Here is a 19,051-nt window from a genome sequence, read left to right as displayed (position 1 = left end):
TGCTGTTTTTTCTGTTTCCCAGGTTCAGATTATCATGGAAGAACTGTCCATCCAGGAGTGGACAGGGGTCTGGACCTCACTGGAGCCCCCTGACCCTGCCTTCTCCACCTGGGACAGCAAGCCTGAACGGCCTACAGGAGGCATAAAAAACCACCTTGTTAACCACCATGGTTTGATTTAGAGGTGTCACATTTAAAAGAGAAAATGAACTCTAAAATCATATTATTTGAGTTTTTCTGTAATGTTGTTCAGCTCAGTTAGAATTTGTGAAATTAAAGAAGCTTCTTGTTTAAATGTACAGCAGAGTGACTGACTGTAATGATGATGTCATCTAGAGACTAATCCTGAAGCTGCCTTGAAGACACGTCCTCAGACACAATGACGGTTTTACTGGCACATGTTCGAATTTTCTGATTTACAGTCAAATTAAAAACATTTGTATGTAACATTCATAGTCAACAGGTCCAGTCACTAATTAACTGTCTAATTAACAATTAATAATAACAACAATAATAATAATTAACAATTAACTGTCAGTGTAAAAACTTAATTGAGAGTGTTGTCTGCATTTGTAGCCTATAGTCCAAAGTCACTGGAATACAAGCTAATGTGCATGTAGTTAGATTTGTTTTCTATGGAAATCAGTGTTTTATTATGGTAGTTTATTTATTAGTTCATTCAAAGTTCATTCTTGACCTTGGAAACTACAAATCTCACCACAACCTCCATTTAGTAGCTGTTCTGGTGCAGCCACTAAATTGTCGACAGCCATGACAAACTCCATCTGCTGATGAATTAAAGATTATTTAACATGATCAAATCCAAAACGTCAGAGTAGCTACTCATTGGACCTTTTAGTGACATTGTTTTCCCAGTTATTATTAGTAGGCTATATCTTTTTATTTCTACACTTCTTATAGGCCTGCTTATAATGTAAGTTGTTGCAAAAAACAGCATGGAAATTGATCACGTTAACTAAATTTCACGTTTATCACATGTGGAATTACATGCATACAAAAAATCCCATATAAGCACATGGGATTCTTCCGATATTTCTCATGTGAAATCTTAAGCATTACATGTGAAAACATCAGCTTCACACCTAATACACGTGTGAAACAACATGTGATGGGCTCATGTGGACACTTCAAGTGTGAAAATAAAAATGTCACATGTTTTTTGGTAATGCATGTCTTATGTATTGGAGGACTTGAATGGCTATTAACTGTAGTAATCTCTCTCCCTTCTCTCGTTTTCTCTCTCTCTCTCGCTCTCTCTCTCTCTCTCTCTCTCACACACACACACACACACAGAGAGACACACACAGCGGTGGCTCCTGCCTGACTGACAGCCCGGCGGAGGCGACTGACAAGCAGGATGCTCAGGTGGCGGCGGTGTCGCGCTCTCTCTGTCCTGTCAGTCACTCTGTCTGTGGAGGTGGACTCCGTTCACTGAACACCTGTTCAGAGGTAAGAAAATATTTCCTGTCATTTGTCATTTGTTTCTCACTCACATATAGGTTGCCTCAGATTTGTCTCGCATTCAGACCGGCTGACTGCCTGGAGCAAAGTAAGCTGTACCTGGTCAGGTTGTCTGTGCTGCATGATGTTCCTGTGTCTAGCGGGTCTGCCTTTTTTTTATTCATCTTTACTGTAACGTGTGGTACAAATCGCTGATCATGTAATAACCACTAATTAGAGTCTATTCACTGGCTCGGGTTTGTATTGCAATTAATTTCATGTTGTCAAATTATGTAGTGACCTGTAGAAGTCGACAGGGGCGCTGTTGGGCGTAATTTCAACGTCCTGGCATAGAACTACGACCGATAGAACAGTTCTGATCTGTAAACTCTGATAGCTCTTTTTTAATGCAATGAAGTGGTAGAAAGTAACTGAATTTACTCATCTACTGTAGGCCTATTTACGTGCAGTTCTGAGGTTTAAATGGTATGCTGTGTAAAACTTCTACTCCACTACATTTCAGAGGCAAATTGTATCTTTTTTTTTTAACTCCATTAAATGTTTTGACAGCTGTAGATACTATATACTTTTCTGATTAATATTTTCCTTATGATCAGTTTATAAAATAATGATGTAATGTTTTTAATAGATTGATTAATAGATTTAAATAGCCTACAAAAAATTATACTGTAGCTCCTGGACCAACTACAAATATGTTAATGCATCAATAATAATCATTATAAATAATTTAGATATGTAGATATAAATATTTTTTTCTTTTTAAATAACACTGACAGGGGTCATTCTGCCTAATGAATTCTTACTTATGTTTGATATAGGCTATTCTTTGCTGATCATACTTTTGTATTTAAGTAAATATTTTAAATGCAGGTATTTTCCTTGTAATGGAGCATTTTTACATTGTGATAAGTAAATGATCTGAATCCTTCTTCCACCACTGCGTAGCTATGGTTACTGTAAGAACTTGGGTGCATACCAGTGAGAGGAAGGGTGTGATGGGAAGGGATGTAGTCTCCTTTGGATTTACTATTAAATCCACTGTAAGTTTACTTAACTACTGTACTTAAGTACAATTTTGAAGTAATTTCATGCAGTTTCATCCACATAACATTTTTGAGGGAACATTGCATTTATTTGATGGCTATAGTTAGTTTAGTTTGCAGCTTAAGATTTTTAAAAAACTTACTATGAGCACCTAAAGTGCAACGCTTTGTTATACTGTAAATTAAACTACACAACAGTAAATAAAATTAGCTACACTGCAACCAGCAACGGCATTTAATGCTGCCCCCATGTTAATTCATCTGTAATAATAACCCAATATTATAATATGCTATAATGTAACACTGATAAAGGAAAATTTGCCTGCATAGTAGGGCTGCAACTAACGATTATTGTCATAATCAATTAATCTGTTGATTATTTTCTCAGCTAATCGATTAGTTGTTATGGTTTCCAAAGCCCAAAATGGCATCTTTAAATGTCTTGTTTTGTCCATAACCCAAAAATAGTCAGTTTACTGTCCCAGATGAGTAAAGCAGCCAGAAAATATTCACATTTGAAACGGAAGATGATAGAACAAGAAAATTTGGACGTTTTTTCTTTCAAAAAAGGACTCAAAGTGATTGATCGATTATCAAAATAGTTGCCGATTAATTTAATCGTTGACAACTAATCGAATTGTTGCAGCTCTACTGCATATTACATAGGTCTACTTCTGGATCTAAGTAAAATTTGAGGCATTTACAGTATGGTTGCTTCTAATGGAATCTGTGTACACTGTGCTAATTTAACTTGAGTAAAGAATCTATATAGTATTTCACCAATCCTAAAAGTGGGAGCTTGATTGCGCGCTACGTGTGTCGCTTCTGTGCGCTGTAGTTCTATAAAAGTACCACACATCGCACGGCGTCGGCGTGCACGCACGTAATCTCTCGCTCTGTATTATTGCTCAGAAACCAGCCACCATGGGGAGTTAAGGGGATAGTCGACGGGTTATTTTCTTTAATATTTAATATCAGAAAGCTATCCATATGCTGCGTTTTGGAGCACACAGTTCGCGCCAGTATCCCCAATGCAGCGGATTAAGGGGAACGGGCTTTCAGAGACGGTAGGACAGATACTTTTGTGGAAAACACGGGACGTTAACGTACCTAGCCAAGCTAGCAAGCTATCCCGAACTAGCTAACACGCCAAGCTAGCTGGCGCTGCAGTCAGAGTGGAAAACGTGCCCTCGCTTTCTTGTTTTGTTTGATGTTAGATCGGAGGATTTGTTGGCGTTTATCAGTAGGAAAGTTGGCGTTGCTTCTGTACGAGTTTGCGTGCCACGAATAAATTTACAAAGTGCGCTTGTGTTGAAGTGTTTGCATGCAGGCCCGTCTTGTGTGGTTGTAGAGTTTGTTTCTCTACCCATCCCCCACCGTCTTTGCAGGCCAAGATGAATGAGATTCTCACTTCAAAGCACTGGCATTGGTGGTGGCATTGCTGCAAGGCTAGCTAGCTGTCTTAGCTTGTTAACTTTAGTTGGTTATTTAGGAAATGATCTCCAGCTCCACGAAGTGTGTGAGCGATAGCTTTTAAGCTAGCTGTTAAAATGATGACAAAAAGTTAATGGTGAACTTTTGCTTGGAAATGTAACGTTATTCACAGAGCTTTACATTGTTTTGGGTCAGACTGGAGCTAGTCGCAACTAACTGTCAGTGTTAATAACACCTAGTGATAGTTTTTGTGATAAGATTCTCCTCATTTGCAACCACACTAGGTCCTGCTGCATTTTTTTGATGTATATGTTCTGATCGTTTAATTTTGTCCCTTCTTAATACTACATTACAACGTTGGTGTTTGAAAGAGAGAGACACACATTAAAGGAAAAAACACTCTTAAAGGACGAACACCTTTCTCAAGATATTACTTCATTTATATATTCCACCATTATTTGATCAGCTAATCATTGACATCAAGATATCCTCTGCAAGAGAGACAGCAGATAGAAAGAATAACACCAAGTTACTCTAGACATCATGTCAGAGACAGTCACTGATGTCACTAACTAGATTTGAGGATGGAAGTTTACATTATATAATTTGGTTTTATGGACATGGTGGCGGAGAGCATTGTCTTGCATGTTGGTCCAAAATCTTGCATAGATGTGAAGCTGGGTTGAGAGCTGGTGACTGTAAAGGCTGTAGCATTTTATTCACATAATTTTCATACTCACCAATCATTCAGTGAGCCCTGGTGCACGGAAGTGTCTGCATTTGATATGTTTCTCCACTCTTTTATTCGTATTTTAATTTGTCCCCATCTGTGTGTGTGTGTGTGTGTGTGTGTGTATGTCAGGGGTGGAAATTAACTTTTTGGCTCACCTGTCAAGGTGGTTGGTAGATGAAAAAATCCACCGGCCAAACATATTTTTTAATGGCCATAAAAAGGAATTAATACAAACTTAAAGAAGAGGCCAGAGTGAAATTTTAAGGAAAATTATATTATTGCTATTACATGTACTTAAAACATAACAGTAAATTGTTTTATAAAGTTACAAGATGCTTATTAATCATTCAACTTAAATCTTATCACTGCTCTCTCGTCATGCTTTATCATTCAACTTTTACCTCCTCATCAGACTGCTGACTTTCTACAATCACCATTTCTGGCCTCCTGGTGCGACAGCATCGCAGGTTTTGTGGGATTAGCACTTTTTATAAAGCCTGTGGATCATTCTCCTTGATCTCTGGGGAAGACAGCAGGACCATTAGAAGATCTGTCAGTATGTCAGACACTGACTGGACTGCCAGCTAAAAGCTAAAAACACTCAAGTACAACTTTTATAATTTGCTTCTATCACTAGCAGCTTTCACGCTGCCTTATTTCACAGGAGTATTGCAACAATCTGTCAGCTTGCTGCACTTCATGAAAGGTATGGAGCAGATTTTATCTGCGTCTGAGCAGGGAAAGTTGGTGGTGACAGACACGAGACAGAAACAATCTGTTTGTGAAAAGCCACAGCCGACATGCCGCGGCACGCCGCTGGTTCCGGTACAGTCGGACCGCTATGTGAAAGCACACATGATTGCGGGACAAAAGCCTTTTCACACGGGATAATGCTGCAAACTTTTGTTCAGTATGAATATGTGAATGCAACATAAATGCGGATATTTTTTACGCTCTGATCTCTGGATGAAAGCAGCTACTCTCTCACTCACCCCTCCCGACACCTGTTGCCTGTCCCCTAACGGCCACCCCTTACAAACAACGCCAATCAAACACAAGTAACATGAAAAGAACATAAACAACAACCAATGAACGCCCCTAATCTGCGTGTTACACGATTTTAGATACCGTGGTACTTTGGGGACCAATTTAAGTGCGACACAACCAACAAGAACGCCAGACTTCTGCTAATTACTGTCACATAGAAGTTATACGCCAAATATATTTACCCGCCAATGTGGCAGGTAGCCTTCCAAAATTTGGTCTCCAAACAGAAAATCCACCCGCATTTGGTGGGTGTTAATTTCCATCGTGTTTGTGTGTGAGTATGTGTGTTTATATACACAAAAATTAGCAGTCAGACTCAGTGAAGGTGGTTGAGAGTTGAGTCAGTGATCTTTATCATCTTAGTAATAATGTTTATTTCCTTTGTTTCAACTCCCACTGCTACAACTAACCACGTTCTTATTTCCATCATAGGGTGAATTGTTTGCCAGCAAAGTCATTGCTAGAGGGGAAGATCTGACCTCTGCTTTGTGCAGTCAAAGACATGAGTGTTGTCAGAGAATTACATGGGATTGGGTACAGGGGCGGTGGTGGGGTTGTGGCCTCTCTGAACGGCCCTACCCACTTTACCGAGGATGCTCCACGACCCCCAGTTCCTGGTGAGGAGGGATCTGATGTGGACCCTCCAGTACTGTCAGCCACCTCCCGACCAAACACCCTTTCCCAAACCCTCTGCTATCCTCCGTCATCTACATCATCTAAAATGGGGGATCAGTCAAGTTATGCACCCACCTCATCGTCTGCGACTCCGCGTCGCCCTGATCTGGACTTGGGATATGAACCTGAGGGCTCTGCTTCACCAACTCCACCTTACCTGAAGTGGGCAGACTCGCTTCACTCTCTCCTAGATGACCAGGAAGGCATCCAGCTGTTCCGAAACTTCCTGTGCCAGGAAGGGTGTGCAGACCTCCTCGACTTCTGGTTTGCTTGCTCAGGGTTCAGGAAGACCAGCCAGGAGAAGAAGGCAAAATTGGCCAAGGCCATCTACAGGAAATACATTGTAGACGGAAGTGGAATTGTCTCCAGGCAGATCAAAGCAGCCACCAAGAGCTTCATTAGGGACTGCGTGGGAAGGCCGCATCCAGACCCTGCCATGTTTGAACAGGTAAACTAATGTTAATAGCGGTTCCTAATAATAAGAGCAATGCATGTTGGATTACACGGGCCGTTAGAAGATATCATAGATTACTCACAGGCTGCATTTTCATCCGCATCAGTTCTTTGAAATGGAATTTGAGACTGTTTAAGTATCAGCTAATGCATAACAGCATTGCAGTGCAGGTTGGCAGTGTACAGCAACTGAAACTGAAATGTGGCTGTTGGAAAATAATGTATGCCACCCAAAAAGTACCGCTATTTGCTTTGATGGCAGCGCTGTCCGCAGACTGGTGCTGAGAACCTTTTTTTTTCTCACAGCTTTAATCAATTCTCCCATGTACACAGTTTGGGCTTTTTGGCCTACGCCTTTGATGCTATCGTAGTTCAGTTGTGTGTGAGTGTTTACGTATAGATTTGAGTAACTTGACAGCCACGTCTGCGTCCATCAAGACTGGTGTAGTGGGTCCTGAACTTGTAGAGAATAAATTTGTTCCAAACATGCCAAATTCTATTTCATTTGTAGTATAGAGTATGTTTGTCTATGTACTGCTCACTGAAGAGACTATTTAGGGGACAGGAACTAAAACTGGACCTGGGTCAAAATTGAGTTACAGAACTTAACTACCTCAAAAGGTTCCCAAATATGTTCCTGTGGCTGTTACAGCCTTGTAGTAAAATTTTAAATAGTATTTCAAAATATGTGACAAAGAAATAATGCAATTATCGTTCCACACATGAGTTTCCTTGTGTTTTTCTGCTCTAGTAAATAAACCACAACAAAAGACCTAATCAGTTAAGTTTAAGTTTCAGGTTTTTTGCTTGTTCATCCGCCTTTGCCCTCTTTCACCGTTGATTTCTTTCATCCTTTCTGTCTTCATTGCTCATTGTTGATACAATGTGAGTTTCCGGAATGTGTGTTTAGACCACATACATATGAGACTTTCACAGATCTCGCTAACGGAGTCTCAGGTCTCCAACTGTAGTTCTTCACACATCACTGCAACAACAAACTTACTCAGAATGAGATTACATAATAATCAACCAAATGAGGCTAGATTCAGTTTTTGTTTTCTCTGCAGCCAACCTTTTCCCACCCTTTCTCTTGCTTTCTTTTCTGTTGCTGTTATTTTTATTTTTTTAGAAGAGTCTGGAAGTCCATTAAATGTTGTATAAACATTATTAAATTTAATTTCCATCCCTGGTTAAAATGCAGGTTCACTAAAGCCCAGTACGTTCCTGGCAGAACATGCCTTCAAACCTGGTCAGGAGTACCACATCGATTCATGTACATTGACCAAATGACATCGACCTACATGTGGGCATAACACGCCTCTCTGTGTCAGTCTGGGTTAAGTAGTTGACTAGTTAGGAGGTTACGTGAATGTGGGGTTACTCTGTGTCATTGTGTTGGTCTGGAGTGGGTATTAGTTTGCCATAGAACCCTATAGTGATCATTTCATATGACAATTGTAGTGACCAAAATTATCACGGTATTGTTAAAATGTGCTGAAAATGATCAGAATGTACTGAAACCATTTCACCAAGTTTTATATCGGAAACCACAAATAAAATAAACTTTTTGTTAGCCTAACCTATAAAATAACAGCCTTATGTAAACATATGAAAATCAAACGTGCATTATCATTAAATGTAATATTTTATATCACTATACAAGTGAATGCATTGACTTCATGCACAATAATATTATACAAATTAGTCTCAAGAAGACAGTGATAGCAATTGCAATTTGCCCAGCAACTGACATAAACACAGGGGAATCTAGAGAACCTATAGCGTATCTCCTGTTGGAACTCTTTTACAACTAATTTGACGACTGCCGGATATGTTGGTTGGGTGACTCAGTTGTGTAACGCGTTATCTTGTGCTGTGGGCGAATAGAGCCTGCAGACGAGTGACACATACCAGTTAGGCCTACCGCAGCAGAATGTGTAGTGTTTTTACACTAGTAGCTAAAACTCAGTGCTTAAGTTTACAGATAAAGCAGAGCTAGAAGTTAACTCACCATGCGTTCGCTATAAGGCAGTTTTCTTCAGTCAAGTTTCCCTCAGCACTGTTGTCATTGACCCAAACAATGTGTACAGTAATATCAACCGTCTGGAATTTTACCATGGTTTATTATTAACCTGGTAACCATTTCATCCCTAATGATCGTAGTTACTTTTGTCACATTTCTATTCAGGCGCTTCGCAGTGTTGGAATTTTGTTTAGCTTAAGTCAAGAGAAAAGCTGCGAGTCGATAGCAAGTTCAACACCTTTCAGGCCATTTTTGCTTCAGTCTGAAAACAGTGTGTCATTGATTGGTGGACTTACTTAAGTGATTAGAAATTGTGTGCATAAAGGTAACATCTTTGGGCATCATTCGCTTTTGTGTCCAGCTGTGTGACCACTGTGTTTATTTGCTCCAGGCCCAGACAGAGATTCAGGCCATGATGGAGGAGAACACCTACCCTTTGTTTCTTAAGTCGGATCTGTACCTGGAGTATACACGGACAGGAGGAGAGAGCCCCAAGCCTAACCCCAGTGATCAGAGCCCTTCATCGGGTCCAGCCAAGCCTGTGCCTGGGTACTTACCCACACTCGCTGAGGATGAGGAATGGAGGTGAGATGATGCACAACAAATGTCAGATATTGCTCAGGATCCATGCCTGTCATCTGGAACAATAAATTCCACTGACTTTTCTGAGCGCAACACTAACAAAACGTGAAAACATTCTTAGAACTTGGGAAATAATTAATGTTTCTGATGTGACATTTCTAATTTAATCTGATCTTAGGTGTGGAGGCGGAGGAGTGAGGGAGGTGGAGGAAGAGAAAGATGAGGAGGATTGTGGGGACACCCCAGCTGGTAGGCTGACTCAGAGCCTGCTGATGCAGACAGCACCGCAGAGAGCCTCAGCTGACAGGAGGAGGCCGGACAGAAGGGAGTACAGGTGTGTGTGTGTGTGTGTGTGTGTGTGTCCGTCCCAAGGTTCTTGGATTAAAGATTGTGCTGTCTTACAATTTACATTATTTCCCATCACGATGTGAGATATTGAAATATTGTAAATATCAGTATTGGATCAGTCATTTACGCAACATTGGTGGTGATACAAATATTTTACCTTTCATTTTTAATACCTTCCTATGTAGTGTACACCAGTGGAGTTTACCCATTTAACTGTAATAGTTAATTGCGGGGATGAACTGTCTTAAAACACTGCTTTGTTTGCAAATCTGCTTATATCCTTTTTAATGTAATAAACATATACAAGTACATTTCATCATAGAAATATCTGCTGATTTATTAAATTAAATTTAAAAAAATTGTATCAACCTGAAGAATGGTTGGCTTGTTACACCTATTTAGAAACTACAAAAGTATTGTTTTCTGGATAAAATGTAACTATTTTCTGTTAATTCTAAAGTAAAATTCATGGATTACTTCTAGGTTTATGCTGATCCTTGCTTTGTGTGTGCATGAATGTGTACATGTATCAACATTTTAATGTGAGCTCACTGTATTATAATGTCTCTACTCATCCTCAGACCATGGCGGGAGCCAGTAAACCCATACTACGCAAACATGGGCTATGCTCGTGCTCCAGCAACCAGTGCCAATGACAGTGAGCAGCAGAGCATGTCTAGTGATGCTGACACACTGTCGCTGACTGACAGCAGTGTGTAAGTACACACAGATGAATCCAGAATTACTGCATATATTTAATTCATTCACTCCTTCATTCATTGACTGGATTTAAACATGTTTAATTACAACCCTGGTTTTCAGGATGAGTGAGATGTAAGGATCTGTGTTTGATGGTTGTTTATCTGTGTCTTTGTGTGCAGAGATGGTATTCCTCCATACAGATATCGGAAGCAGCATCGTAAAGAGATGCATGAAAGTGCCAAAGCCAATGGACGTGTGCCCCTACCTCATATACCTGTGAGTTCTACAATGTTAATAATTAAGGTTAATTTACTAAAATGCCTTCTGAATTTTAGCAGCAGATATGTATGAGTTTGTGGCATGTAATTTTTGTGTTTTGTCGATACACAGCGCACGTACCGCATGCCAAAGGACGTCCACGTAGACCCTGAGAGGTTTGCAGCGGAGCTCATCAGCAGGCTGGAGACGGTTGTCAGAGAGAGAGAGGCTCAGGAAAGACTTGAAGAGAGGCTGAAGAGAGTACGACTGGTGAGTGTAGTGTAGTGTGTGTGTTTGTGATTTTATTCTGAATTATGAGTGTAATTTGCAGTAAATTGAAGAACTTCTACAGTTTCTTTTTTTAGTAATGGCGAACTGTGTGGTCCGCAAATCGGCTCACAGTGAGTTCAGCATTAGCGCAGGAGAAACACAGATGGTATAGGCTAGGAATTTATAACTGAACTATGGCCAGGATGCACACATTTTTATTTCTTTTACTGTGTGGAAATCTGATGTTTTCACATCACTGATGATGATCAAATCTAGGAAACATCAGGAACCACATGCACGTGACTGAAAACAGATATTCACATATCACTCACTCCTCCAATATTTGTCAACTCAGTCAACATAAATTCTGATTTGGGTACAGCCCTAATTGTTATGTTTAAATTATTTCTTTTTTTTATCCATCACTATGGTAAACAAACCTTTTATGTGCATAATTTGAAAAAAGGCGTCTGTACTTTTGCTGTTGTGCTACTAGATCTGTTGACGTTTTCTTTCACTACAGTTTCATCACCACCTGCTCATATTTGCATACGGTATCACCTTACAACAAGCTGTATATCCACTGGGAACAAACGCTTTATTGGGTTATGAATCCACTAGCAGGGCTACTTAGTGGAAATCAGTGTTTTGAAATTTGTACTCGGTTCTAAATGTTATATGCATTTAGTAACTTGTGCATGCCGCTTAACAATGAATCCTGCAGTGTTTATTTATTTTTAAAGGGAACATTTAGTTAAAATTACATGGACATAGCATGTTCTGCCAGATTTAACCATAGGCTGTTAAACATTCATGTTTGATGAAGTCTCTTGTTTTTAATAACCTCATAGATGCCATTATTTGTCTGACATTTACGAGCACAGAAGTTTGGTACAGGCTTTTATTCATTGTATTTCTTACTCCTTGTCTTTGTGTGTACATACTGGTGTTTACAGTGTGCATGTCCAGTTGGACATAAAATATTTGTCGTCTTCTCCCAACAGGAAGAAGAGGGTGACGATGCTGACATCTCCGTAACGACCTCCATATCTTCTCATAGCATACCACTCCCCCTCCCTTCATCATTTCCACCTCTTTACGGTGCTCGTTATTCAGAGACCACTGCTAACACGGCAACTGTCGCCACTTATGGCGGCCTGGTTGCCATGGAGGATTCCCATGACGACGACCCGGAATCTATTTTGGATGAGCACGTACAGCGCGTGATGAAAACGCCTGGCTGCCAGTCACCAGGGGCAACCAACAGCACCTTAGGAGGAGGGGGTCGACATTCTCCTCCCAAATCATCACGTTCACCTGATGGGGGCATCGGCCCGCCTCACTACCCTCCACACCGAGGGGGAGGTCACAGTCTGCCTGCTGCCGGGGTCAAAGGTAAGAGGCTGTGGAAGGGAAGGGGGGGGTGGAAGGTGGAGAGATTGGAGAGACTGAACACCCAAACACATTAGCAGCTCCCAACTATTGTACCGTAACTCAACATCTATATTTTTCTTACTGTGAACAAATCCCATGAAAAGACCCAAACCAACGATACATTATATACACAGTTCTTTATTTTCTGACTTTCCTGCCCTGGCTGTGGCACTAATTCCCAAGCCCACTGGTTCTAACTGGAGACGTACATCTTTAAAAAAAAATGGGTAATAGATGTGTATATATTATAGATAGATAGATAGATCTAGTTTTTTAAAGGCTCTGTTATTTCCTAAAACACCTGGGAATTGTAGTTTTTGGTAAATTTTACTCAAACAGGAGGAAATATTTCTTGTTGGGGATTTGTTTTTCAGCAGCAGATGATTACACATTATACTGTGCTATTCAATAATGTGCTTGTGCTGTCACATTATAGAATATGACCAGTATTCAGAAGTAAAGAAAAAGCCACAGTCCTGGCTTTATAAAGACATTTTACAAACATTTCCTAGTGAGCCATAGCTGGAGGGGTTTGCTCTTCAGGTGTAGAATATAATGTGAGATGATGCTAAAGAGAGTCCTGAATCCAGGGCACCATTTCATATTTAATTCATGTTCTTTACATTATGCTTCAAATTTTACTTGAGTATAGGATGTATTGAAAAGAGGGTAGTATGTCACTATCAATTCTCACTGTCATGTCTGCCCTAGGTGTGCATCACCACAAGCAGCTGTATCACCACAGAGGAAGAGAAGGGCAGGAGGAGGCGGGCTCTAGGTCTCAGGCCAACTTCCTGTGGAACGGAGACCCAGCCAGCCAGTACGCAGGGAGAAGTCGTAACTATGCCGACGGGGCTGGAGCCAGCACAATTGAGGGCATGGGTTACAGGTAGGCTAGTGTGGTTGTATGTGCTGATATTTGATAGGTATCCAGCAAACTGCATGTGCCATCTTTCATTCAAATGACCTCAACAGCTTTTTTTGTTACCTGTTCGTTTTGCAGTAGTAAAGGCAGCACGCTATCACGGCGAGGTTGTAAGAAGGCATCAGAGACATCAGGCAAACCTGACGAGTGTGGGCGTGGCATGGAGGCCCAGGTACCACATGAGGATCTGGAGAGAAACCAGAAGATCCTGCAGTGGATGATGGAAGGAGACAGGCAAAGAAAGAGCACACATGGGTGAGTAATATTACATGTATTAGTTGTGGTTAATAAAGAGCCATGGAGTCTTACCCATAGACAGTTGGCATTGAATTGAGTCCCTTTGCTGCCTGTCCCCTCTCTTTCTTCCCTGCCTTTCCTGGCTCTCTCAACTGTTTATTTTATTTTATTTATCGTTATTTTATTTATTGTTCGATATGCTTCGCTTCCTTTACTATAAAGCTACGTATTTTTAGTCATGTCCTTTTGATATTCATCGTCTCTCCCTCACTTCTTGCTTTTCCAGCGGCAGCACCAGTAGCTCCAGGAGGACGGGAACCACCAGCGAGTCACCACGTCCAACTTCAGTGGAGCGACCTGGAGCTGTGCACCCCTGGGTCTCTGCCCAGCTGCGTAACAACCCTTCTTCAGTGTCCCCTGTCATCCCCGTCTCATCGTCCGCCCAGGTCCAGCCCTCGCACCCTTTTATCCAGGACCCAGCTATGCCCCCAAACCCGGCTCCCAATCCCCTCACCCAGCTGGAGGAGGCTAGGAGGAGGCTGGAGGAGGAGAGGAGGAGGAACGCACTACAGCAGGCCAAGCAGAGGTAGGTGTCAAGTCAGTTTTATCAGTGTAGCCTAAAATCACATCTTTGCCCCTGAGGGCTCTAACTTGTGTCTGTGTTTGCATGTATTGAGTGTTCTGACATGGCTTTTGCTTTCTTTTAAGGCATAAGTCTGGTAAGCGCCAAGTGTGTGAGAACATGACAGTGGCTTACTACTTTTGTGGAGAGCCAATCCCATACCGAACATCAGTCAAAGGCCGGGTGGTGACTTTGGGTCAGTTCAAGGAGCTCCTTACCAAAAAGGGCCATTACAGGTGAGAACAACAAAAAAAAGGATATCACATTTTCAAGAAACCATTGTTTGGCGCTGTAATAATCGAGCATATCCATTTTTTTGGTGTGTGTGCAGGTTCTACTTTAAGAAAGTGAGTGACGAGTTTGACTGTGGTGTCGTGTTCGAGGAGGTCCGCGACGATGACGCCATCTTGCCTATCTTCGAGGAGAAGATCATTGGGAAGGTGGAGAAGGTTGACTGAAATGTGGGAACAGGAAGATGACACAGAATTGCAAAAAGATCATTTGGAGAAACAAAAGGAGATGGGAAGAGAACATTGAGGTTGGATTAGAAATTCAGCTGTGAGAAAACAGATGAGTGAAAGAAAGTAGAAAGATGGAAGGAGCAATGTGTGACAGAAGGGAGATTGCGCCGCATGGTAGAAGCTCGAGTATTAAGGAGGTGGTTATTTTGATTGAATATCTGGACACCTGCTTGGATCAAACCCACATACAGTGAAGAAGCTTAGCCGGATGAAACAGCAGCGGAGGAAAGGAACATAAATGAATTCACCTGTCTTGTCTCCCCTGTGGATATTCGAGGAGAGCTTTTAATCTGATGTCTGATCAGTCTTCCACTTCCGCCGCGATGGATGGAAAAGGGTGAGGGGACTGTCGGAAGGAGAGAGGATCAAGTAGTCTTCCACTTCTGCTCTGGAGGAGTCTGTCCTCCGCAGACCATTATGATGCTGCTACATTACCACGGAAACTCTTCAATCGGTGCTCAGGACAGTAAAGAAAGCAGTTATGTTCCGTTCGGGAGTCTCGCTGCCTTTTGCTGTCTCTGTTCCTCATCAGCTGGTGACAAGGGGAGAGGACAGATGATTTTGGGGAGTGGACCTTTGCCCTGCTTCTCCTCTTGTTGACTTCATAGCCTCAAAACAGAAACTTTCTCACCCTTGATTCCTAGATGTCATGTAGTGATCTCTCACATCAACATGTCCAGACAACAGTTCTCCACACAACTTGTTTACCAAAGCTACATATTTTTGATAAGACAAGTATCCTAGCTACTTGTTTCATTTTATTTGAATTATGTATGTACAAGGCAGGTACTATTACTTATTAATGCAGCCTAATTTCGTTATATCTCAACTTAATGTTGTATTATTGTGTATGTTTTGAAGCTAGTTCATTAGTCATTTCAGGGCAGCCATTTTGTTTTTGTTTTTCTCCTTTATAAAATACACCCCTGCACCTCAATTCAGTAATGTTTAACTTTTGAGTGTTCAGTTCTGCTTTCCTGCACAATGGATTTTAATTATAGGACTTCTTCTTCTTTTTTCCACCCTCAAATTCTCATGATAAACAAGAGTGCACACTAACGGTGTGCCATCGTTGACCACAGTATCTGTTGTTTTTAACAGGGCACACTATCACCTCATGTACATGATATTTTTCTGCTGTACTGAGAGCCTGTGTATGTAAATCCGAACTCAGTCTAGGTGCCTGCCTGCCTGGCCAGTGCCATTACTATGTAGAATGCTTATTCTGAAGCGTGGCGAGTGTTGAACGCTTGTGTTATGTGCGCCTGAACTCAGCCAAAGAGCATATTGTGTGTCCCGTATGCCTACATGCGTGTGTCTGTGCAGTCAAAGTCCACGAGTATCAAATGTACTTTTTCATCTTGAGCAGAAGGGAATCTTCTTCCTCTTGCAGATTCCTCAACTTCAATAATTTTAGCTTAACAATGAGTTAAAAATCTGCAGCTTACCTTAATAGAATAGTTTGACATTTTGGGAAATGTGCTTATTTGCTTTCCTGTCGAGTTAAGTAAGAAAATTGATACCATTCTGATCTCTGTACAGCAAATATAAAGCTACAGCCAGCAGTTTATTAGTTTAGCTTAGCATAAAGGTGGAAAACAGAGAAACGATTACGCTGGCTTTAATATAAAGTAAACAAACTTGGGCTGCAACTGCTGACTGATTTTGTTTTATTTATTTTTTAAAAATTTTAAGAGTTTTTATCAGTTTACTCAGCCAGTTAATATTGATTAATTGGTCTATAAAATGTCATCCCATCACAGCCCAAGCCAATGTATAAAAATTGCTTGTTTTGTCCAACCAACATTTTGAAACATGATTTAGAAGCTGGAATTAGAGATCATTGGGCATTTCTACTTGAAAATTATTTTAATCTATTACAAAGTTATTTTTCAGTTGTCTAATCAATTTAAATTTCTCCATTAAAGCAAACTAGATATAATGTGTTAACTAGTGAGCCATAAAGATGCTGGTAGGTGGGTTTAGTTTCCTCTGGACAGAACCAGGCTAACAGTTTCCCTCTGTTTCCAGTCTTTATGCTAAGCTAACCCAACCTGCGACTACCTGCAGCTCCATGTGTAACGCGCAGACAAGGGATCAATCGAGCTCTTAGCAAGAAACTGAATTGAGCGTGTTTCATAAAAAAAGTCAAAGTATTCCTTCAGACTCCTCACATCAGTACAGTACTGCAGCATATCATATAAAGCACCGTGCAGACAGAGCACTGATCACACACCAGCTATGTAAGCTGAATGTAATTTGACCTATTTTATTTTAATTTTACCTACCGCGTCCTCAAAGGAAATCTCATTGGTCATCGTTGCTGTCTTCAGTATTGATCTCAACCAGTTGGCTTGATTGAGTGTGTTGTGTTATCTATGCTGGTAGTTAATTGAATGTGTTCTTCAAACAAAGAGGTCCTACCGTATATCATGCAGGAATGTCAAATACAATGTGTCCTGGGATTCTGCCCAGTGAGGGGAAACATACGATCATAAAACACATTTGTCCTTACTTCAACCCATTATGCCTTCAATATGAAATAAAAATTTTAGATATGTATTTGTTTATAAAAAAAATGTAATTTTAATAATCACCAAGCATGTTCTTTATTAGGAATGTTTTCCTGATGAGTTGAATTATCTATTTTGTTTTAATCTTTATGTGCAAACTGCGACAGCCCTCTGATATATTTTATCTGTTTTGTTAGCCCAGGGACAGTTGAATGACAACATTTGTTAAAAGTTGTTTCTTGTGATTATGATTCGATGAACAAAACAAACAACTGCGTCTGTTGTGTTGTCAATTTGTGTGAAACACAGTGCCTTTACCATGTTATCTTTCAAAAAATCTTTATTGAACCAATCCATGCTTTTAATGTAAGTTTTTATTTTCAGTCAGTCCTGTTGTATTTCTAGCTGCAGTCATGCTTGCTCACTTCTGTTCTGATAGATCCTCTGCTGTAAATATGTACATTTTCATTTCATATGTCTTCAGACCTGCATTACATGTCCATGGTGTTTCTGTTTTTCAAAGGTAAACGCCAAGATGTCACTGTGCTGGTTCCACTTGTACATTTCTTTTAAAAAGGTACTTCATAATAAAGATGTTGAATAAACACATTGCATGTGTTCAATTAATTTTTTTACCCTAACGTAATACTGCACATGCTTTTCAACCCTTTCATAAGCCTCCTTGCTCTTTAAACAACATAGGCCTTTTATTTTTACTCATCATTGTAGGAAATGCACAGCTGTTAGCGATAACATTAACAATGTCTTTATGAGTGTCCCAGTAAGCCGTGACATGTATGCAGCATGCAGCATGCACCTGGACCCTGAAGTTAAACGGAATTCAGCCACCATTAATATTTTTATTTACACCTGTGCTCTTCCTACTGTGACGTAAAACATGCTATTTCTTCATTGTGTTGTTTAAGGGAGAAGTATATTTTCCAAAAATCTATAAATTACTTACATGGTCCAGATCTGTGGAGTACATTTACTCAGGTACTGTTTGGAGGTTCTTGTGTAGTACTTCTATTTTCTGCTATGTTCTACTTTACTTCACTACAATTCAGAGACGTGTTGAATATTGCACTTTGTCTTCTACTACATAGTATACTTTGCAGATGGATGGTTCCTACAACAAACATGACAACAACTTAAAAGTAATATTTAAGTTAAAACTGACAAAATGCTACATTTTAAGCTTAATCATTTGATTATTGGCGCTTCGTAGTGATCATTAAGTAATGAGTACTTTTACTTTTTAATACATTCAGTATATTTTGCAGGACGTTTGCTCATAACTTCATTAATCTTCATCTTATCAGACTGCTTACTTATGGGTGGAATCTGAATGTCTTAAGTCAAAACATTTTTACCTACAAAGCATTAAAACTTATTTGCCTGTATTTGAACAAGGCCTAGAAAATACTTTTCCCCCCTCAGCTTTGTTACATACACATGAAAGTTCTTTAGTGAGTAATTTGATTAGTGTTCCTTTGTCTAAAAATAATAGGTGCTGAAGTATAAGACAGTCTTATTAGACCACTTATTGTGTAAGGTTGCTGGAATTAACTTAAAAACACTGGAGAAGATTCTGGTAGGTGCTGAGTAATATACACATTGAAGGCATTAATTTACGTGTTAAGTCAATATTTTTTTAATCAAAATACGTGTGGCTAAAATGATTATGTGCCTGTTCAGAAATAGACGGTATAAAGGTTTAAAACAACACGGACAATTCATCCATGAAATT

The 19,051-nt window shown here is 40.2% G+C and overlaps 1 protein-coding gene across 1 annotated transcript; it reads left to right on the top strand.

Moving 5' to 3' along the window:
* The first annotated feature begins 3,410 nt into the window (after nt 1-3,410).
* LOC119898684 (axin-1-like) lies at nt 3,411-17,910 on the top strand. Its single transcript, XM_038712872.1, has 13 exons — nt 3,411-3,591; nt 6,171-6,861; nt 9,281-9,474; nt 9,650-9,805; nt 10,401-10,535; nt 10,701-10,797; nt 10,912-11,049; nt 12,054-12,444; nt 13,195-13,372; nt 13,487-13,663; nt 13,932-14,231; nt 14,354-14,503; nt 14,599-17,910. The coding sequence occupies exons 2-13, from the start codon at nt 6,241-6,243 to the stop codon at nt 14,723-14,725; spliced, it is 2,664 nt and encodes an 887-aa protein (XP_038568800.1). The 5' UTR covers nt 3,411-3,591; nt 6,171-6,240; the 3' UTR covers nt 14,726-17,910.
* Nucleotides 17,911-19,051: the final 1,141 nt, after the last annotated feature.

Source organism: Micropterus salmoides, unplaced genomic scaffold (assembly GCF_014851395.1).
Source record: "Micropterus salmoides isolate LMB-PRFRI ecotype aquatic unplaced genomic scaffold, ASM1485139v1 Ms_hic_scaffold_12, whole genome shotgun sequence".
In the NCBI taxonomy this organism is placed as follows: Eukaryota; Metazoa; Chordata; class Actinopteri; order Centrarchiformes; family Centrarchidae; genus Micropterus; species Micropterus salmoides.
This window is presented reverse-complemented; position numbering and strand designations above follow the sequence as displayed.